This window comes from Drosophila ananassae, chromosome 2R, assembly GCF_017639315.1.
Source record: "Drosophila ananassae strain 14024-0371.13 chromosome 2R, ASM1763931v2, whole genome shotgun sequence".
Classification (NCBI taxonomy): Eukaryota; Metazoa; Arthropoda; class Insecta; order Diptera; family Drosophilidae; genus Drosophila; species Drosophila ananassae.
The window spans coordinates 12,218,732-12,242,071 of NC_057928.1; the positions used below are offsets into that span (position 1 = coordinate 12,218,732).

At 43.3% G+C, this 23,340-nt stretch overlaps 1 protein-coding gene across 3 annotated transcripts in view; it reads left to right on the plus strand.

The window, feature by feature from the left end:
- The window catches only part of LOC6506500 (BAI1-associated protein 3), a 43,078-nt gene that overhangs the window by 12,117 nt on the left and 7,621 nt on the right, over nucleotides 1–23,340 (plus strand). For all 3 annotated transcript variants that reach the window (XM_032454132.2, XM_044714456.1, XM_044714457.1), the window contains 6 exons: nucleotides 4,877–5,067; nucleotides 13,831–14,452; nucleotides 16,178–16,436; nucleotides 19,136–19,376; nucleotides 21,118–21,286; nucleotides 22,898–23,210. In XM_032454132.2, the coding sequence (XP_032310023.1) occupies nucleotides 14,041–14,452; nucleotides 16,178–16,436; nucleotides 19,136–19,376; nucleotides 21,118–21,286; nucleotides 22,898–23,210 (1,394 nt within the window). In that variant the 5' untranslated portion in view covers nucleotides 4,877–5,067; nucleotides 13,831–14,040. The remainder of the gene's footprint in view (nucleotides 1–4,876; nucleotides 5,068–13,830; nucleotides 14,453–16,177; nucleotides 16,437–19,135; nucleotides 19,377–21,117; nucleotides 21,287–22,897; nucleotides 23,211–23,340) is intronic.

The following is a 23,340-nucleotide window of genomic DNA, read 5'->3' on the forward strand; positions in this document are numbered from 1 at the left end:
GCTTCTTAAAAAGGGGGGCTTATTTTTGAGAAACTTATTGTGATCCCTATTACTTGCCAATTTTCATATCTCTAACCGACACTCTTATCTTTACTTATTAATTTCCTGAAGATATCCAGGTGTTGGCTTGAAATCGTTATCCTGGAAAGGCCCCTCCTGTCTCCGTTCCTGCTGAGCCATTGCCCGCGTATGTGTGAGCTCTAAAAAGTGGCCAAGTCGCCGTGATGCCTTATTAAATTAGTCAGCGCACTCAACTCGAGCGGGAACACAGCTGAAACGGATGTCCTGGCACACACAACTTTTTCAATTTCCTGTGCCACATGTGTGTGTGCCAGTATGGGTGTGTGAGAGTGACGTGTGATAGCGAACCATTTTTAATGGCATTTAGTAACCGCCGCGGCGGTGAGCTTATCGCTGGCACTGCCAAGCCCCTCCGATTACCTTTGCTCCCATATCCTGCGTCCTGCCTTGAGGTGGAGGCCAACTGACCTGAAGCGGACTGCCTGGCTTATCCTGTCCCGCTTTTGGCTTAGCTAAATCAAACACCTCCAACTTCCAACTGGCAGCTAGCTAATACACTCGCCCTCCAATGGAAATGCCGAACGGACAGCTCCCCTGTCCCCTTTTCAGGTGGAAGCCACCTCGCTTACACATATTTTATCTCATTTATTTCTGGTAATTTACTTTGATTCATCGATTTTGTAATATATCTACGTGGCGTGGAGGCCAGAGGCGAGCCAACGAAACAGGATTTTATTACACTAACTTGGGGGTACTATAACATTTTTATGATGTTGGCATTGCACACGGGTGATGTGTGTCAGATATAAAAATGGTCCTAAACTTTTCCACCTTAAACTACAAGTTTTTCTCTTTTAAAATCTTTAAGGAGGAGTTCTTGGCATTTCCAAAGAACATCAAAAATAATGTTTACTCTCTAAAGTATACTCTTGCCCTGCAATACATCAATTCCTTGTTGTATTTTTATTTTCTCCCAACCATATATCAAAATGTTGGCTTGTACATAGACTCCACATACATTTAGTGTGTCGGAATCTGATTGAGTTATTGAGCTAAAATTTCCCAGAGCTTCCTATTTATTGTTGTTCCTGGCAATTGTTGGATACACCCACATAGCCATCCACCCATCCATCAGTCGTAATAATAATCGTATACTTTTATGCGACCGATAAAAAGCATAAACTGGATTAGGTTTGTTGAATTGCTGAACCCACCCATGAAAGGCTTTAATGCGATTTGTAGATATTAATCATACGCCATGATGCACTGAGCAGGAGCAGTGCTAGGACCAATAAACGGGATTTATATTAATAGCCCACGACTGGGCGAGAAGGGAAACTTATGAAGCTCATTTGACAGGAGGACAGGAGGATATGGCTCCCGCCATGACAGACAATGAAAACGAATTTCATTAAATTAGCAAGGAGCTGTTCAAGGACACGACACTTATTGGATGCCCGAATCAATGACCAAATAACAAAAGCAAATACCTATCGAAGAAAACAATCATTGTACAGAGCAGTATGTATCTCCACTCCCAGAGGGCAATTCATTGACAATTTGGCTGGGTGAACTGCGAAGTTTTTTTGGCACCTGATTGGGGCCGAGACATGTGCTGGGAGGTCCTGGGCCTCTTCCCCTCTGACTGGGCCTGCCTTTATTGTTTGCAATTTGTTTTTAGCTGCCCAAACAGAACTTTATTTTTATGGCTCAACCTGAGGCTAGGATTTCCAGCACACCCTTTTTTTCTCTCGCCAGTGGCGGGGCCAGTGGCAGCCTAAAAATATCCTGAGACGTGTCGTCCTATTTATAGCTCGGCGTGTAGTATGTTACTCGACCATATGTATGTTACTCGGTGGCAGCAACTAATGCCGTTTGCCATAACCAGAAATCGTTGATGCCATGCATCGACATTTAAGCTGCCGCAAATTGCTTTTCTGTGGCGCCTCCTTGGAGGACATGGGTGGCCCTCCTTTGAAAATCCGTTCTTCTTAGGCATACTTCTACAGCTTATCGACAGAATTTACATAACAAAAAATGAAATTTTCAAATTATAACAAATTGAATTTTCTCCAAAGCGAGGCAAAACAAAAAAAGTGGAAAATCCGACACAAAAAATGGCTTTTATTGGCATATGGGCTTAAGAGGATAACAGAGATGCCTAAAAGGGTTATCTGCATAATTTATTTGTGAGCTTTTTTAGTTAAATTTAAAAAAAAAACTATTAATTTTTTGCACCTTTTTGGGAAAAATAGCTCCAATTCCAATCAGTTGCTCGGTTCAACGATTCCTCAATGGCGTGTCGTCTGAAGACGAACCAGAGTAACCAGTTCCAATCGAATGCACTCCGCATCAATGTATCCCAGTGTCCTTGTATCCCAATCAGTCAACCGACTACGTGTTCAGCTCAACATGTTGGCATCGAATTCGCGCCACATTGTGTTGTCTTTTGATCGGCGAATGCCATTTCTTTTCCGACCATCTCCGTTCGACAGCTTCAACTTCCCAGCTACCCAGCTCTGGTATTTTTATCCAGCGTATTTTTTGTATTTATGCGTTGATGTTTTACGTGCCAGAAATTCCAAAAAACGGGAGAGCCTCTACCAATGCTGTGTGTATACTGTTCCGTATGTGCCAGGATGGTACGTGTAAAGTTTATATTGTCCGCCGGAGAGATGTGAGAAAAAAAAGCAGCAACAGCAACCCAGTTGGTAACTCGGTTAGAGATGCTTTTGGCCAAAAAAAAAGAAAGCAAAGGAAATATGTGAATGTGTGGTATGACCTGGACCTGGACCCCTGGAAAAAGGGTTTTTGGATCTCCAGTTGTGGCCCTCATCTCACTTGGCAAATGAATTTATGCGGTTTTTGTGTTTCTCGCTCACAGTTTTTGGGGTTTGGGGCTTACAGCCAGCCATCTTTGTATTCGATTTCGATTTCATTCGTCAAATGCAGAAAATGAATTTAGTGTTTTGTGGTGCTTGGTCGTCCTTTTTTTTACTTTCAGTTCTCATTTCCCGTTTCCGCTCTCTGTTACTCGTTCCCTGTGTTATTAAAGCATGGCAAAATATTGACGCAACCATTAACAAAAGCTTTTAGTGCAAATACAGCTGGCAGTGGCATATAGCCACTGGCCATGGGTTTGGTCGAAAAGGCAGACAGGCCTGGATAGCTGCCTGGCTGGCAGGACGCAAAGGACGAACGTCACTTTGACAGTTCTGTCGTTTGGAGCGTAGCTTCGTGTGGCACACTGCGTTGCACATTTCCATTTGCATTGTTGCTTCATACTTGCCCTCCCAGACACGCCCCTCTTATCCTTTTCCAATGTCCTGTTCATCTTTACACTAGAAAAGAAACTAGAATTTGTTCAAACTGTTAATAGTTTTTATAGTAAGGTCTTTGGATTTTCATTTCAGGCTAAAGACTGGATTTCTTTTTATTTAAAATTGTTTTTCAAGCATTAATCGGTTTTATTTTCCGTGTAGAGTAGCTACCAGCAGCTTGGACTATCTGCTATCCTGCAGGTTGTCCTTTGGTCCTTTTTCTGCCGTTTCACATTTGCTTTGGCATGTGCAATTGCCTGCTCCGACAGCAGCAACATCAGCAACAGAAACAGCAACAGCAACAGCAACTAAGCAACATACGACATTGTTGACGTGCATTTGTGTTCTGTGTCATGCGGACTTTGCCTGTGGCTTTGATTTGACTTTCAGTTGCCAATTCAAAAATGTTTGCCGCCAGGACAAAACGCTTTAAATCCCAATACTGACAGCATTGTGATTAGAAAGTTTGAAGGATATTGTCGGTCCAGCCGGCTGGTAGCCCAGCTCCCTGGCTGCGACTTGATTTGATTTTGAAAAGGAAATTAATTAACAGTCTTAGATTGATTTTTGGAGCTTCTGGATTTCTGGATTTAATTTGGATTTAAACGTTTTCGACCTGCCATTTGGCAAAGAAACATAATTAGCAGGTTAAAATGGATTTAATCCGGCAACGGGGCAATGAAAATGTCTGTCTATTTAATTAGAAATTCAAAACTTGCGTACAAAACAACACAGAATGAGTCTACTGGCATTGTTTTAAAGCTAATGGCATTTCATAAATCTCTATGGTGTGAATATTTCAATAGGCATTCCAGCAATTCCGGCAGTCGATGGCCAATCATCCAATCTGGCAAATACCAATCTCCTGGAAGCAATCAAACATGGATTACCACGAAAAGGAGCACTCCTCCGCCTACAAGTCTAACAGCCTAACATTCTTCAGGCTAAAAAAGCAGGCAAACACAATTAATGGGATAAAAAGCGAACTCGAATGGCGCACTCTAATTTACTTTATTTTTGGACATTCAACCTAAGTGCGTGGAATCGCCAAACGGAAACGGATATTCATGCAACCAAAACGGAAATGTTACGCCGTCGACAGGACTATACAGTAGCCCCCCTCTGCTAGGAGGAGAGGAGGTAGAGGGACGAAAAAAGGACGAAAATAACACCCACGAAAACGGATCCACAGTCGACCCTTGGCTGAGTCGTGTCGAGCAGAGCGATTCTAGCATTAAATTTATGTACATGTCATTGGGGGCGTATACGTAACGTGCCCAAGGGTCCACGGCATTTTTGGCCCCATAAAGTGTTGCGAATTCTTTGGTTTTCCTTCTTCTCTTCTCTGTTTTTTATTTTTTGTAAGGATACCTGTTTTCTTGGGCGAAATTTGATGGCATTGCTTAAAAATATATTTGTTGTAGACGGCATGCGCCTTAAATCCACACAAATTAAGCCCTAAATTAGAAAGCCATCACTCGAAGTAATTGCCGGGCCGATTTTTATGCTTTATATCTTGGTTTTTATCTTTGCAGTCGCAGCATTAGAGGACGTGCCAGGCATGCCAACCGCCAAAAGGAGCATGATGTAGTAGACAAGGACTCATCCAGCCAGTCAGCCACCAGCCACCAGCCGCCAGCCACCAGCCACCTAGCCAGTCGGCAAGGACATCTTGCCTCTCTTGTGTTGATGATGCGACATTGCCATCGACTTGTTTGCGTTTGCGGTATGTGTTTAAAATTTCATTTTTATTTCCCCAAAAATTTTCATTTTTATTTCTCCTTTTCTTTGTGTCCTTTTTTCTGGGTGCAGATACATGAAACTTTAATTTGTATTCTGCATAATTTGGAAGGTGTTCTAGGGACACCCACTGTTCATTAAACACCCACAGGAATGTGTCAGGTTTTTTATTCTTGTTGGATGTTTAATTTTAAATTCTGGGAAAGGACTCTGGACAATGGGTCTCTGCGATGAGTGTGTGTGGGAGTGTGTGTGTGTTTTTGGGGTGACAGTGACACCAATTATGCATAATTTCCATGACAGCTTCAGGGCCGAAAACGAGCAAACAACAATAATAACTTTATTAATCATGCATAACGTTCGCCTAGAAAGATAATAAACAGTGGACTTATCGTTATTATAATGATTGCTGGCAAATGGACGGGAAAATGTAGGAAGTCCACCGGAATTATTTCATTAATGGTTGAAAAATTAAGGGCTTTGGTGATTCAGGAAATAATGATTATCGCATGTTGATTCCTGAATAATAATTTCTATCACTTCTGTTTGAAATTTACATATTTATTGCTTTAATGCTTGTTGAAATTAAAATTCTATGAGATCACAAGGGGTTTTTTTCCAAAACATTAGCCAGCTGACAAGTGGATTTGGTTTTACTTTTAAATATAGTATTTAAGGACCCACTTCCACACTCACTTTATATGGTAAATGGTGAAAAAAAGCCATTTCTCATTGTTTCTACCTCGCCCTAGCCCGGTCATTAAAATAACACCAAAGTTTGTTGGGTTCCTTGAGCTTTGGTCTTTTGTATATTATTATATCCCAGGGCCACGCCCCCAAACAAGCCCCAAACATGCACCACAAGAACGCCCCCGAGTGGCACATCATCTCTCATCCCGCCCAGAATGATAATTCTTTTTTTTCCTTCGGTTTTGTTATCCTTCTTGGCTTGACCACAGTTTTAATGCCTTTTTCATTGTCTTTTCATCGTCGAAGTAGTCGGGCCCATGTCTCACTGGTCACGCCCTTGGCGTCTAGGTTTTTGCCGACAACATCCTGGCCCTTTGCATATACAGTTCTGGGGAATGCCAGGACGAGTGGGTGCCAGAGGAAGTGGACTTGGGCAAATTGACGTCATGTCATCAATCAATCTTGGTGCAGAGCTTCCAGGCCGCACGCCAACGCATCATCACTGTTTTTTCCTTCTCGGTTTTTTTTCTTCCCGCTTTTTTTCACTTTCACATTTTTTTTTATTTTCCATTCATAAGCTGTGAAAATTTTTCTTTTAAGAGGGACTTCAGTCCAAGTTTTGTTGGCCAATTTCAATTTTATATACACAATATTTTTTTTTTTTTTTCACTTGGGAAATTTTCATTATGCAATGAGGGAGAGAAAGGCTTTCAACTGCAAGCCCAGAACACTGCGTTTTTTAACATTTTTTAATGAGTTCACGCTGTTCTGTTCTGCGTATTCTTCCAGTCCATTGTCTCATCGAGGGTTTGGCAGTAGACTTCTTACTCCTTACTCCTCACTCGTTAGTCCTTTCAAGGCCATTGCATTGACCTTTGCCCTGGACATGATAAATATTCCAAGTACGTAGCAAATAGCAAATGGTTTCGGGTTGCTCTTAAATTTTAATTGCGTCTCAGGGCTTTGAATTTTATTGTATTGTTGCATGTATGTGACCAGGAGGAATATTGTCGCTGCTAATTTGGGGAAAGGGTTAAGGTATCCCTTAAATTGGAGAGTGTGTTGTGCTGTTTTATTGCTTGGTTATTTTAATTAAAAACTTTGCTCAGCCGACGGCAGCAATTGCCTGGCTGGCTGCCTCCCTGCCAGGCAGCCTCCAAGTTTTCTGCGCATTTTGGCAGCCTCGAGCCTTGAGCTCCAAAACAGCAAAACAAAGCTGTCGGTACAAGAGCTACTTTGTTCGAGTATCTCCTTTGTCCTGGCCTTGTCGGAGGAGATACCACCCACCCCCACATCCACACCCACAACAAGTTCATGGGCTCTCTAAGCGACTTTTGCTATTTTTACGCCGCTAAGCCGCCATTAAAGCCATATGCAAAATATGGCCGTGTTAAGATGTGCCAATGTCTGTGGGCTGTGGGCTATGGACTGGCGCGTATCTGCCTTGGGTCCTTCTCTTTTTTATTTGTGTTTTTGTTTATTTGCTCACTGCTCTTATGTCACCTTGTTGATGATGTCTGGGAAAAAAACAAAAGCTCCAAACGATGGTCCTAATCCCGCTTAACGTTCTGTTGACATCGCTCTGGCAACCGAACATCAGCCATCACCCGGCATTGCCTTCCATAAAATACATGGCCAATATACCATATAATGAAAAATTTATATATGTAGGCGTAACCCAAATAAAAAAAACAGCAGGAAAAAAATGCAAAATGAAATTTCCCCTTAACGAAATAAATCATAAAAAAATAAATCATGAAATGCAGATTATATGTGTTGAAAGGCGGAATTTAAGCGCCATTTTTCAACCAACCGGCTAATGGCTTCAGAGATTCTTGGGTAAATAATGTATTTTTTAAATAATAAATTTTTATTAAAGACTTTATAGCCGGAAAACCAGAAAAACTATTAAACTTTAGAGCCACTTTTGCAATACAATGTAGAACCGTTTCACACACCTGACCTTTAAATAACTCAACATTCCGTACCTTTGAGCGCAACTGGCCCCAACAAATTTTAATTACCGAGCATTTAAGCAAACAAAAGCTTGAATATCCAGCACAAAAATACATTTTCATTGCCAGAGCCAGAACCAGAGCCAATGCCAGTGCCATAGCCAGCGCTCCATACATGCAAATTGCGCATACGCCGCGTATGCGTCAAAGTCCGTAAATAAGCTGCGGCGCCCTTAATTGCGGACTTTGTGAAGCAAGCAGGAGGAACTGAAGGCGGGGGATGGAGGCCCAGGATGGGCCCAGGATGGGCCAGGAGGAGGTCAGGTGGTGAGAATGGCATTGGCCAAAACGCAATGAAAGCAAACAATAAACTCGGCCGGCATAAAGGCCACTGGGCAATGGGACGTCGCAGAAACGTAAAGCGGAGCCAGGAAAAATAATATACAAGTAGAAAACAGAAGCTGAAAGGCAATTTTTACGATGGCCCCTTGGTAACCCAGTAAAAATGAACTTAAAGCCAAGCCAACGAGTTGGAAACATTGAACGTCTGGCCCAGTAACCATAACCCATCCATCCAAGCATCCTGTCTGCCATCCTGGCTCTACCTCCCCCATCTTTGGGGGGGTACATGCTGTGCATTGAGCCGTTTTGGATTTACTTGTAATTTGCAACAATGTTGAATGCCCCACCAAGATGCTGCAACGTCTATTCGCCGTTCTTTGTTGCTTGTTGTTTGACATGTCAAAGCCAAACAAAGCGCCGCTAGACACACACCCGCCGCATCGCCATATGGGTGGCAGGGGGGAGCATCTTGGGGCACAACCTCCTCCATTAGCACTCCCCGTGGCTTTGATTGGCGTCAAAAAACGCATCAAACGACGGCAAGGTGACTTTCAAGTTCAGCGCACACAGCACCCTAAAGGGAGGGAGAGTCCTTAAAAAGGAGTAGCTAAAGAAATTCGCAGAAATTTCGGTTTTGTGTAGAATAGCTAAAAATATCTTAAGAATATATGTATGTAGGATAACTCCTTATAATAATCTCTGAAATATTCACAAAAGCAAATCCCTGCATTGCAAAATCAAAGCGAAAACTTTGGCCAAGTTATTCGGCCAGAAATGTTCGGCATTTTGGCCATCCATGCATTAATTAACAGCATAAAGGGTTTATTGAAAGTTTTTAGTTGGCTTTTGTGCAAGTACAAGTGCCAAGAACAGAGAATAATTCGGTTATCGATTGCTGGAATGGGGCTGGAATTCCTGGTATTTGTAATTAGATTGCCCAAAAGCTCCAAAGCCTGTGTGGCAAGGACTCTGCCAACTGTTGCAATGTCAAAGGCAACAATTAAATGTTGACTCTTGTCTCGGCGGAAATATCTCACCCACTTTGTGTGGTTTTTGGCCAGGCTCTCACAATTAGGCGAAATAGAATACTCACACTCTCACTCACACCATCGCACGCACAAGGACATTAATTATGCATGCGTGTGTGTGTGTATGTGTGTGTGACACGCCTCCAATTTCCTGTGCGACATTCCTCATTTGCCGAAAACATTTTTGTGCCACCGCAAATAAACGCGTATAGTTGAGCTCTGTGGAGGCATTCGATCCAGTGTCCTTTGAGCTGATTCGAGAGATTCGAGAGCCTTTTGAAGAAGTGGGCTTTTTGGTAATTAGTCAGCCTGGTTACGCCTCGTATACGTAATTTACGTATTCGTAATTTGATAGTTTTAATTGGACATCCCTCCCCAAGGATACCCCAGGGACCCTGGGATTACACACTCTCTCATACGGCGAGGTTATGGAAATTTTTCGAGTGATATTTAATTAGAAAACACCTCCTTGGCTGGGAAAACTTTTTGAACAAGTCTGTAGAGTCTGTTGATGTTCGTCTTTGGCAGGCTAATTAGTAGGATTTTCCCCAAAAGGATAAGTGCGGATTTACTGCAGCCGCATTATGTGCACCGTTTTTGGGCTTCTGGGGAGTTCTTGTGATTAATTGCCGCAAATCCAGGCCAAAGTTAATTGAATTTTCTGCTGCATTGGTGTGGTGTGTAGGGTGTGTGTTGTAGAGTGCGTGTGTGATCCTTGTTTGTCCTTTAACAAATTAAGAAATTTACCAGACATCTGCACAGGCTTGTTGGCAGGTGACCGTCCCTACCGACCCTTCTCTGGAGCATTTATCAAAGGCAACTCCCAGACATCCCATTCTTCCCCGGGAGACTTTCAGTTCGGCACTTTTGCATGTCCTGGCCATATTACTCATGGCCCCTTGGCCCATTGTTCGGTGGCTGTTTGTCCAGCATCTTGTAGTGCCCCCCACATACACACACAAAAGAACTCTCCCTCTCGTCTTGGTTTATTGCATTTGGCACAGGAGCCGGTCATGTCCTTGCCCGGGCTTACGGGCTACATGCTGACTACAAATTGCCAAAGCAAACAAAGGAGCGCTGAATGGAAAGTGTGGAAAGTGATGCATATGCTGCACTTTTCTGATTTATGATGATGATGATGATGTTGCTAATACTGATGATGCGGAAAAACGAACCGAATCCTTGGAAGGGCTCCAGGCAAATGCAATTTTTCCTGCATCAGTCAGCCAGTCAGCTGCCGATAATCATTATCCTTTCTGGTAGGACTTTTAAACCAAGTGACAATTAAGTTAATATATTTCCCCACAATTGCTACATTATTTCGGCAGTTTTTCTCTCCTGAAATTAGACTTTGTGGTGGTAGCTCGTGCATGAAGCAATTTATGTCCTGCCACGCCCCCGTCCCCATAACCACCTCATGTGTGTATACACACAACCACCAACTAAAAAGGAAGACATTTGAATGCCACACATTTGTTTGGCTCGGTTTTCGCCTTTTGAGATGTCGAATCTGGATTGTAAACGAGTTTTTTTTTCCTCTGGCCGTTTTATTTTTTTGTTGTTCGGATATTTAAAGCCACATATCATGGCGGGGCAGAAGTGAAAATAAATTTTATGCCACAGCATGCGTTGCCGTTTGTTGTTGAGCAGCTGCTTTGTCATTTTCACGTACCACCACCACCACCTTCCAGCCCACGCCACTGCTAAGCGGAATTTTCCCCTCATTTTTAGGGGGTACGCTCGGCACATTCATCTGCCAGTTTCCTGGGCAAAAAACTTGGCTTCTTCGGAACAAAAAAATGTGAAAAAAAACTGACATAAAGCGACATAATAATTTTGCCTTTGAAATTGCCTTACAATTGCTTTTTTTTTTGTGTGTGGACTGCGTGTGTGCGAATTCCTTTCCCTTTGGGGATTTGGAGATTTTTTTCATGAACTGGAGCTTATATTTTTAGCAGCGACTTTTTGATATTTTTTTTACCAGCTACAGGACTACACAGGATACAGGGTAAAATAAGGATTATCAAAATACGAGACAAGACAAAATAAAGTTAAGTTTTCATTTCTAAAGTAAAAGTAAGCGTATCACAAATTCTTCTTTATGATGATGAAAATTTGTATTTTTCAATTTTGCACATTCTATTTGGTTTCCGCAACTTTTTCTTGTGCAACTTTCAACCGCAGGATTGTTTGCTCAGGTGGTGGCAGACGGAAGGCTTTTAAATTATGCGTGGTAACCAAATCAGCTCAGAAAATGTGTCCAAAATAGACTCAGATGTGGAGCTGGAGAATGAATGACAGACATTTGTGTGGAGAGGACCCTCGTTTCAGTTTATTTTATGTGCGGACGGGAGGGAGCACAAAAAACGATAATTACTTTTTGGGAAACAGTGCGCGACATTATGACAGACCTATGGAATATTTTAGGGAAGTCACATTAGTGCAATCCACATTTAATTTACTTTTTGCTGGCGCCAAAAAACCCCCGTCGGAGTTGAGGGAAAAGTTTTGCGGAACAAGGGTTGCTGTCAGTGGGGCCACATGTCGTATGCGCAATCATTAATAAAAACTAAATAGATTGAAGCAACAGCGAGTGTCCTTCCTTTATGGCATACATTAGTGCCACTAGCAGTTCCACGGCACACACACACGTCCTTTGACTTGGCTAGTGACTAATTAATCTTAATTAAAGTCCAAGTTCCCGGACCGGCGTATTTATACCCCATACTCCAGTGAGCAGCTGTTGCTCCTTCTACGGCATTGGATCCTGGCTCCGTTTCCATTTCATTTAATTGCAATACATTTGTCTGTCGCTTAATGGCAAATTTACGTGCACCATATAAATCAACTTTTGTGTGCCGGTTGATTTATTTTTAGCATTTTTCGAAAAACAAAACAAAGCAATAGCAAGAAACCGAACAGCCCACACATGCCCACAATGATGAGATAACAGAAAATGGTTTGCAAATTATTTCCAGAGTCCGCTAATTATGCCACCAGTAAGCAGGATAACATACAAAAGCTAACCGAAAGTGATGGCACGACATTGTGTAGAAAGAGAGGGGTAGAATGAACATGCATGAATGCGCTGATTACGGACACACACACACACACATAAACACAATCATCATCGTCCTTGCCGCGCTGCGAATTGCGAAATGTTGGGAATTGTTTGGCAAACTGTAGTTTCCCCGGTTGCTATGACCAGTCCCTGTATTGCTTTTATGGCATTTAAAGCCACTCAGCACACAGCATAATACCTTTCATTGTCCCCCGAGTGAGCTCAACTGCAACAACAAGTGTATCCTGTTTCCTGTATCCTCCTTGTTGGCAGCCAGGATAATGTCGGGAATTTAATAAGCTCTTTCAGCATCAGTAGCATTAGTAGGAGGAGCAAAAAATAAACTAGATGGTAGATATTTTTATATTTCTGTTTTCCTTTGAGTATCGGGTATAAATAGCTTCCTACGTGGAATCCTGGAAACTCCACTTTACCATTCTAGATCCTGGGCAAGTAAACCTCCTTGCTAGTAGTACCATGGCCAGAAATCGAAAGGAGCAACTATTATAAAAGAGTACTTCCATCCGACTACGTCGCCATGGGGATTTTGGTAATGAAAGGACCCGACCCGGATCGCTAAGTCGGTCACGTTTGAATGGCCCTAAAAGCGCAGGGCGCAGGACACTGCCATCCTGCCATCGTCCTGGGGTTCAATTTGCAATTTGATTTTCGCCAACCGATTTGCTCATCCATAAATGAGTGGCCCCCCGCAAAAAGCCCGGCAAACTAATTAATTAACTACTTTTCTGCTTGGCCCGGCGTTTATTTTTGGCCATATAATTATTGTTATTAGTATTTACGGTAGCGCCATCGCCATCGCCATCCTGGCAGCTAATTTATGGCCCGGGACACCGCCCAGACAGGTGCTGTGTCTCGTTTTTAGTTTAGTTTAGTGTGTGGCATACATGTGGGCCAATTATTCATGCAGATCGATTAGCCGCGAACCCCAATAGCTCCAGAAATGGCTCATTAAGCTTAGCTGATTAAACGTTAATTAGGACAGAGGCGCTGGGCGTACTTGAAAAGAAATTTAATTAAGAGCCGTGTCCTCAAGTGAGCAAAAGAACTCGGCAATCAATCGATGGACTCAAAGGAAAAACCCAACTGCACTACCGATTCTCTCTCCTTATTATTTGTAGAGAAAATATACTGTTTTTTTGGGGGAAAGCACAGGCGATGGCAAGTCAACAAAACTGCTGACGAGTTGAATCAAAGACAAACATAATGATTGGAAAATCAGGACACCGAGTGCAAGTGCCAAACAAGTTGGCTTAATTAATTTTTTGTTGGGGGGCATTCCATTGGAATTTCAAAAGGGGGATCCAAAAGTAGGCCAACAGGAAGAGAAGCCCATCTGGCTTTTGTGTTTTGTAATTGCTTTTAATCCGAAACAGGAAAACATTTACACACAAAACAGTCAGAATACTTGACTCAGAGCTTAAAATTAAAGTGATTTTAAATTCAAACATCTTGAGTTTCTTATTTTCCGTTAAAAGTAATATCATTTTATTAAATATTATTATCAAAACAACCTTTTTCTTTACCATTTTCTTCAAGTGTAAACATAATTCCCTACTTTCGGCATTGGCTTAAGACTTTCCTGTGATTCAATTATTTAAACAAAAATATCTGGATGGCAAAAGTTGTACCTGAAAACAAACATTTCATTGCAGAGCCGTGATAAGCAAACTGGAGGCAGGACTAAGGACCAAGGACCCCGCACCAATTTACTTAATCTGGCGAGAACATAACGAATTGCGTAGCCAAATCCCGGCTAGCGAGTTTCCAAGTGATTAATTTCGACAACAAAACAACCAGGACTTGAGCCAATTACGAGCCAGCGATAAGGACGGAATCGAAACGGAGCACCGCCAGATGCCGCCATGAGTTTCCTCAGCTCCATGCAGCAGTATGTCACGAGTGGCATCTCCAGTCTGGGTCTCGGCAACCGCCGATTCTCCCTCTCCCGCCAGGAGTCCTCCGAGCAGCAATCTGGCTCCTCCGCTGGCGGCCCAGCTTCCTCCACTCAGCAGCAGCAGCAGTCGGGGTTTCCGCAGCAACATCCGCAGCTGTTGCAGACACAGCTGTCGCAGCAACAGTTGCTGCAGCAGCAACAGCAGCAAGTACCGCACGGCCATGCCCCATTGCAGCAACAGGCGAGCATTGGCAGCGGCCTGGGAGTTTATGGAGCGCCCGCCGCACCCACTGGGGGCGTGGCACCAACAGCCAGCGGCAGTAATTATCCTTCAGGCGGCGTGGTAATCGGCAATCCGAATGCCACCAATCCATTACTGGGTGAGTTTTATTATGGATCTAAGGGAGTTACGAGGGGCACTGAGAGAAAAAAAGAATATAGGATAGGTTATAGTCAAAAAAGTAGGATATATTGGACATAAAACAATACAATAAACTAATACACCTATTCATATCATCCTAAACTACAGCTATATAGTCTTTTAAATATATCTCCCTGTGACTTTTAACCCTAGCCTGATAAACGCCTAGACAAAGGTCACGACCTCGCCAGGCCAGGAGGGTTTGTCATTAATCCCAAAAGAGCCTTGGCCCTAATTAAGTTGCTAATGGTGTTTTCCATGTGGTCGCTCGGACTCCCAGCCCCTGGGGACTTATCGAGCAAACATGGAAAAAGTAGAGTGCATAAATGAATGTGGGAATCACCTTTAAATTTACTTTCACTTTGGCTTTCACTTTCCGCCCCCGGGCTATGACTTGGCCAAAAGCAATTTGTTTGTGCTCGTGTGCGTGCCACAAAAATGGTAAACATGGCCAAAAAGTTTATTGAATCCTTCGGCAGACGTTATCGTCATCGGGTCTCAATATGAAAATTACATTACATGTCTTGCCAGCCACCAAATGCGACCAAAACTTTGGCATTCTCCGCTCGCATATGGATCAACAAATGTTGGCTGTGCACCACCAGTGAGTGGGTGGATGGGTGGTTGGTCCGCATCCTATTGAAAGTGGTGGTGGAGCGAAAGCAATCAACATGCATATGTGACTTCTTGTGGGGCTTCGTTTCCGCTTTGAGAATGCAAAACTTGTTTGCCAAGCTAAACGATGTTCCAGCTTGTTGTTTCCAGCCCTCCTCTAGCTGGCAAATGCAAACACATTTAAATGTCAAGACAGGGAACAGCAACAGCAACAGTGTACACATATATCCTGGCCACAGAAACCGCCAAAGTCCTTCGACATTGGCTGGGATTTGTGATTCACCGACCGACTCGTCGCCGGCATTTGAATCAAATTCAAAATTGGCTTATCTTGTGCAGCAGCGCCAACGAAGCAGGGGACTTTTCTCCGGAAAAGCCATCAACGTGTAAGCGTTTTTCGGTTTTTCCTCGATGTTGGGGCTGTGTGGGTTGTGTAACATAAGTCGTCGGGTCCATTGCAGCGTCCAACTTTGACTTTCCGGGTTTCTGCACACACTTTTCAAACGAAACCATTTTCGGTGCATATGCTTTTTTATTCGACTTCTTGGAAAAAAAATTCCCATTCTCTTCGAAGCTCCGAACCCAAAATCCCCCTTGAAAGGCACTCTCAGTGTGAGGCTTCTTTTCTGCCTGCTTATTTTTGGGATCCTTGAGAAGACCAGGTCCTGTTGCAGGCACCACAGGAGCCGCACAGATGCATGTCAAGGTTGCGGGCTGCGGTTGCATTGCCTTTGCCTTGAGCCTGAACCGCTGCACCACATTGCTGCACACTGACTTTGACTGTGCTGGTTGCCACTTGCCACTTGACTTTCCTGCCACACCTGGCTTCTCCGCAAATTTGCTTGGAAGTTTCGGGGGCACAGCAAGAGGGTTTTTACTCATTAGTCCTTGGGGACTCAAACATGTTTACTTTTATTCTTTGCATATCCTTAAAGAAATCTAATCCATATTAAACTCATTTCAACCCAAAGGCATACTTAATGTTTGGAAACTATAATATAAACCCTTTGAATGCAGTTAGCTAAGGATTATAATTAAAGATGAACCCCCTTGTTGTCTTCCCCCACAGGTTACCCAAAAATACCGGGTGGCAATCCCGGCACCGTCGGCGGCAATCCCTCTGCATCCGGTTCCGGTGGAGGCGGAGGCGGCACGCCCCAATCCCGCCGCCAGTCGAGGGCCCTTGAGTGCCTGGCGCCGCCCCGCACCGGATCCTTCAGGCAACGGAACTCGCCGCTGCACCAGCCGGACCCGCCGCCCCGTCCGCCGCTGGCCTTCTGCAAGCGCCGACTGAGCTGGCCGGAGGTCGACCCACGCTCCAATTCCGGGTGAGTCCTGTGCTTAGTCCGTTTGTATCTGTGTCCCTAATGCATACTTGATGATGTGCGAAGATCCTGCGAATGGATTTTGCAAATTAAATGCCTGTCCGTCGGCCGAGAGCGTGTTTGCTGAAGGTAATTAACCCACAGATGTAAATGCTAATATTTTGGCCGAACTTCCTGTGAAATATTTACACACGCACACCTCGACAGACGGAGGAGGTATTTGGATGTGAAATGCATAAATTAAAGAGGCCGCATAATGAGCCTCCGTGGGGGATATGAACGGAGACCTGACTTCCCCCAGTAAGCCTTAAAACTCACAAGCTGGGCTCGAATGGAAATCCGAAAATAAATTATTTACCAATTAATTAATGTACTTCAATTTCAGTTTTATTTTCGAATTGTGTGTGTTTTTTTGTTGTTGTGTTTGTCGTAACAAAACTTTATCGCTCTCGACCTTCATAATTATGTAATTACAAAAGTTCCCACAGTTAGTTCAGAACCGAAAATTCCAAAGAAACTTTTGGCACTTCGGTGGGTTGAGTTCGAATGCGGGCTAAACTTTTTTCCTTTCGTCCTTTCTTGAGAGGCAACCTGAGTGTCTGGGGGTTCTGGGGGCTTGTTTAAAGCTGACGCCTTAATGCGGTGTCGCAAGGTAACCGAGAATTTGTTGCAACATCCACCATCCGTTGCAGCATCCTTGTGGCTCAGTGCCAAGGCGCAGGCAGTTTGCATAATGCGGCACCTGCTTAGCGGATCACAGGTTACATTTAATTTGGCCCGAAAATGAGTTTTTGCTCCGGAGATTATCCAAAAGAAATATGAGATTTTGACGATGTGATGAGATCCGTGCCGGAAAGTGTGAAATGCTTTTTGAAGTGGCTGCTCGCAAAGTTTTTACATCCATTAGCAGGTTTAGCAGCATAATTGCTGGTGTTCGAGTGCTGTTCGTAGTTTAGTTGAAGAGTGTGCATTTAATTAGATGGAAAAACGCCAGCCACTGATTTTTTCCCATCACACACGACACTTTTGTGTAATTGCACAAAACGGAATTTTATCATTTTAATTTGAATGTCAAACCGAACACTATTTAGCTCATTAAAGTGCAATTTCATATTTTATGCATTAAGTCTTAATTGCGCAAAAATTAGTTGGTCGCCGCAGCAAAGAAACATAAACGACCAGTGGGCCATAAAATTAAATTTAATTTTCTATAAACACTGGGCATACAAAAATATTTAGAATTCATTCGACATTTTAAATTCAAACAAATAAAAACCAATAATAATTAGCTTTGTCTCTGAGGTGGGAGTTCACCTTGAACTAAACGAAATGGAGAGAAGTTTTTGAGCCCGAAAATTGTTTACCTCAAAGTTAAATATAAAATAAATATTTGCAACAAAATAAATACGAAAAGAAATACTGGAAAAAGTTGAGGGAAAGCTTTTCGTCGGAGCCGCAGAAAAAAATGACAGGAGGAACTGTGAAAAATCTTAAAAATTGAAACCGAAATTGAGTGTCTCTCGAAGCGACAAAATCACAAAGCAAAACGGCGAGAAGAAAAAAGAACTGGCAAAATAAAAAAAAAAAGAATGACAAAAAAAAGTAGAGTAAAAAGCAAGGCAAACATCTGGGCCAAAAGTTTGAAATTAAATTTTTCGCAAACAACTTTCAAGCCGGGGCCAACTTCCACTTCAAACAATGCAGTTAGTGTCCCGGCCCCACTCGTGCTACCCTATCATTTACGGCAATTACGTTGACCATTTTCACACGCCTCCTGCACACACACACAGGGACATACACAGGGACAGTCACTTGAAAAGGTGTCCTTTTCCCAAAAGTGTCGCCCATATTTCTGGGGTGTCGACAGAAAGTGTTGCCTACTTTTTTGGGCCCGCTTCAGTTTCTTTTTTGTGAGTCTCTGTGTGTGTATTTGTCCTATAAACGTAAAAAATCATCAACGCTCAGCGACAAAGTTAAGCCGCTTAGCTGTTTCCTCTTCTGCTGAGTGCACAAAGTTTTGGACAACTTTTTTTTGTGCCGCCACAGATGCTAGAATAAATCCGGCGAGTCCTGTTCGCTTGTGTGCCTGTCTGTGTTAGCCATGCAAATCAAATGATTAGGCAGAGCATCCTAACTATCCTAGTTAGGGCCCAAAAATACAATCACATACACACACAAAATAGAAAGTTTCAATCAAATATGCAAACTGCTGAATATTTGTATACAATTAGCGGATCAGGACTGAGGCTTTTGAACATCAAGCATACGCCGAGTGGTCCTAGTCCTGGGCCCAGTCGCAATCGCAGTCCCCTGCAACAGGCAACCCTTATCAATGTTGAAATAGGTACGACAATGTCACATTTTTATGTAGGCAGCGGCCATATTGACAGGGCCAATTAAAGTCAGACACCGAACTGACAGCGGCAGGAGTCAATTTGAATATGCTTTGATATTGAATTGAGAATCTCTACAAAATATTTCCCAGCCCGCTTTTCTATCAGGCACACACACATGTGTTCATCTAACCCTATTTTATTTGGTTAGAAGGCACTAGAAAAAAATGAGGATAATATAAAAATTCCATATAAATTATTTATTCTTCTAACTATTCAAGAAAACTTTAGTCTTTTCATTCTTAAATTTGTTTAATTAATATACGAAAATTAATTAAAATTGTTTCTTAATTTTTTTTCTCTGTACAGTGTTCAGGAAACGGATGGCTCGTATTTTGAGAATTTTACATCGCTCGGCTGGAAACGTGAAAATCGTCGCATGTCGGCCACGCGTGCCGCCGAAGCACGTGCCGAGGCTAATCCCGAGAATGAACGTGATCCGCCGGCTACAGAGGAGTCCATTGACCGCCACGATGAGAAGGAGAAGCTCTACGTGGAGGTCCTGCACACGATTGCAAATACGGTGGGAGCACCTGCGCCCGGCGGACAGGTAAATCAATATGTCCTCCCTCACACAGGCATACCAGGATAAACTATGTATCCTGGGACAAAAGTTGAATGAAATTATGATTTGGGGTTTATGCAAATAGTTGCAAATTATATAAATTAAGGCGATTTAAGGGATATCAGAGAGATACATACATCTAGGATGCCCGGAGGCGGGGATACCGCATGATTGAAAGGCTTAATCGGTGGCATTAAGCTTTGAGACGTTTTGTAATTTGAATGATTAATGCCAGGACCCGAGCTCGGACCCTCGGACCCTGGGGCAAGAAAACAAGGTCTCCGAACCAAAAGGAAAAGTTTCTTTCATTCGATGGAGAGTGGGAGCGAGTTTGAAGTTTCTGTCGAGGGCAGAAATTCAATTAAAAATGTGCTACTTTTTGCCGACTTCCCCACCTCCGCAGCCGTCCCAGTCCCCATTTCTGATTGCCATTTCAAAAGGAATGCCATTTCCAATATACTATATCCTGGGCCCGCTTAACACAGCAGTTCATTTTTCAATTATCGTTTTTAATTTACGAGTAAGAAAATGGTTAGACGCCCAATGCACAACTAATGAAACTCGAGCAAGTCCTTTGGGGCTGCTGGAGGGAGGTCCTGGAGGCAGGGGATGAAATATGGATGGATGTGGAGTGTGGCAAGGTTGCGCCAGCATAATAAAAGTTTGAACTAGTAGCGGAAAATAGCATCCTTGCCGGAGTCCTGCTGTGATTGAGTTGAAACTGGTCAAATCTCGCGGGTGCCCGCAAAGCGGATAAAGAAATGGGAAAACGGGTAGATGGGTAGCTGGGTAGCTGGGTAACTGGGGAGAAGGATAACGATAAGGATAAGGGGAAAGAGCGAACGAGGTAAAGTCTTAGCCAAGTTAGTTGGTGTCTCTGCGGAGAGCTCGCTGCTCAAGTTGGTTGGCCATTTTTGCATTTAATCGTAAATAATTACAAATAAATGCGATTTTCCCAGCCGGCAACCTTTCCTAATGGAAATTAATGCCGAGAAAAATATAAAATAAAAGTAATAACGAGAAGGACTTGCAACAGACAGCTGCTTGAAGGTTACTCTTATTATGGGGCCATAATCTGCCCGAGAGCTTTTCATTAAAATGAGAAAAAAACAGACCGAGCTGCGATGCCTTCAAACGTAACTGGGATTACTTTCAATTAAAATGAATAAGGTGAGCGGAAAAGACCATAGATAGGTCCTTTTTCTCTTCCTTAAAAGAAAGGAAAAAATAGGAATATTAAAGTATCTTTCTTCCGCATCTTCAATCAATGCCTTGCCTCCGCCGAAAATAAATCTATATAATTAGATTTCGAAAATAATTCAGACCTTCAGAGCCGAATTCCACGAAAATGTAATCAAGTTTATTCATAATTTGAGCTGCAGCGAAGGCAATCAAATTATAATATCCTTGAAGTAGTCGGGAATGCGATGAAAGCGTTTCCCGAAGCGTGATAAAAAATCAAAAGTCGACAGGCTAATAAATTCCAGCAAAAGATAAATCAATATAGATGAGAGAGAAAAAAGTGATGGAGGAGCAGGAGCAGGAGCAAGGAAAAATATGCAAATTTATCAATTTTAATGATATTATGATTTTGTTTTCTCGAAAATATTTACAAATAAATGACAATATAATTAAATGAAATTTTGTTAAAATATTTACTCCCTTTCTTTCTGATATCCCCATGCAATCTGGTATACTGCGATTCAAATCTCTGCCGTCTGCACAGTTCGCCCATTACAAGGACGAAATGTATCTGCACGCCCAGCGCGCCTTCGGTGTCAATCCGGATCGTCATTATCGACTCCTGCACGCCTCCGCTGAGGATAAACCAAAGATAATCGTCCTCTCTGCGGTGGTAATCGAAGCTGATGGCCTCGAGGCGAAGGATGCCAATGGTAAGCGCCCCCAGGATCCACACACTACACTTTTCACTTAGCCACTCTGCCACCTTCAATGTATCAATCTCATTCCTCCATATCTCTCTCTGTGGGTGTGTGTGTATCTGATGTGTAAATATTTTTAGTTTGTAAATTGATTTTGTGGCTTCTGCGGTAATTGCATTATGAGACCTGTTCCAGAGTTTGTGGCAAATCAAAAGGCCAATCTAGTCACCATATGCCTCGACTATTTTTCCTCCCAAATTATTCCACATATATTCTGAAGTCTGACTTGGCTTGGTTGTTGTCCTGGTGTCTGGTCCAAATGAAAGTTACTGTTTTGCTTATGCTCCTTCCTGTCCCGAGTCCTGTCTCCGTGTGCGTTCAATAAATTTGCAATTTAATGCTTCCCATTTTCTTCATTATGTTGAAGAGAGCAGAAGTTCCACAAACAAAAATTGGAGCACTGAAAGAAGTCTAAATCAGCTTTATAGTTGAATTATTCGACAAAGAAGTCGCATCTAATGCATCTCAAGTCATAAATTTGATATAATTTTATATTTATATAGAAAAAATGTCTTTAGTTAACATTATTTCACTCCATACTTTCTCTCAGTGCATAAGTAGTAGCTGCCTCATCGAAGGCAACGCAATTTCGCATTTTAATGTGCTCAAGGATGTGTAAGGAATACGTTGAGTGCTCCTTCGTCTGCGTCTGCTTCTGTCTGAGCATTTTTCTATCCTTACTCCTTGGCTCCCTGGCTACCTCCCAATCCCTACCCCTAGCCACTTACCCTCCATTCTAGACCACAAAGTAGTGCAATGTTAGTGTGCCATGGCCTGCCATCTGCTAAATGTACTGATGACGACTGCCGCCTGGAAAAAGAGCGCCAAGTAGGCTGGCTGTATTTTTTTGGGAGGCGGTTAGTTGGCTTTCAGTGGTCTTGTTTCTGGCCGTGGTCCTGGCCCCTGGCCCTGGCCAGATGGCAAACAACCAGTCGTTGCCAATGAAACGTGGCCGATGAGAGCGAGCTGCTGTTGTTTGGGCCATTCTCGATTCTCGATTGGCAAATAAGCTGCCAATGCCAATGCCAAAGCGGTTTCAGTTTAGTTGGGTTTAACAGCCAGTAGTGGCTGAATTCAATCCCAGCCTGGTCGAGCATGAAAGCCAGCAACCAAATTGGCCATTACAATGCAGGCCAGCCCCGAAATTTTCAATGAATCGAAAGAAAAACTGAACTACACCTAATGACTTTTCCCAGGAATCAGTCTTCGCCCAGAGCACTTTCATTCAAATTCAATTAATAGCTCCGAAAATTGTATCCCATTTCTGAGGAGGGGATATATCTTAATCTTGGCAGTGGGCCTCCTGATAGCTCTGATGGCCGGGCGCGTAAATCACAGGCACTCAATAATTGAGCAGCACTTTATGCAAATGAAATGTTAATCATACGCAATGTGTGACTGGGAGCAGCTGACGCCACATCGTTCCCCGGGGCAGTGCCATTAATTGGCATTTAATGTCATCAGTCGGGCTCTTCATTAATGCCGCACTCTCCTTTTTGGTCCTTTTTTTTTGGTCCTGGAGTTGATATAAATTGTTTATTGCTTTATTTATCATCGTTATAGGTTTCTCGGATCCGTACTGCATGCTGGGAATACAGCCGGACGGAGACGCTTGTCCGCCCGTGTCGCCGCTGCCGCTGCCGCCGACGCCGCGCGCCCTCTCGGCGGACATGAGTGGCGGGTTCGACAACAGCGCCACGGACTCGCCGCCGCACCGCAAGCACAGCTTCCGGCTGAGCTTCAAGCGGCGGGATGGGGGAGCCGGACGGCGGGAGCAGCGCGACTCACTGGGCGGGCCGGTGCCGGCCAAGCTGATCAAGGCGACCTCCATCAAGCCGCACACCCTCACCCCCAAATGGAACGAGAAGTTTAAATTGTAAGTCATAAATTCTGATCTCAATCGCATGCAGAGAACCTTATTTACGAGTTGTAAGCCATAAAGAGAATTCATTTAATTTTAAAACCCAATTGAAACACAACTGCACATGCACATAAATTTCTGCCAT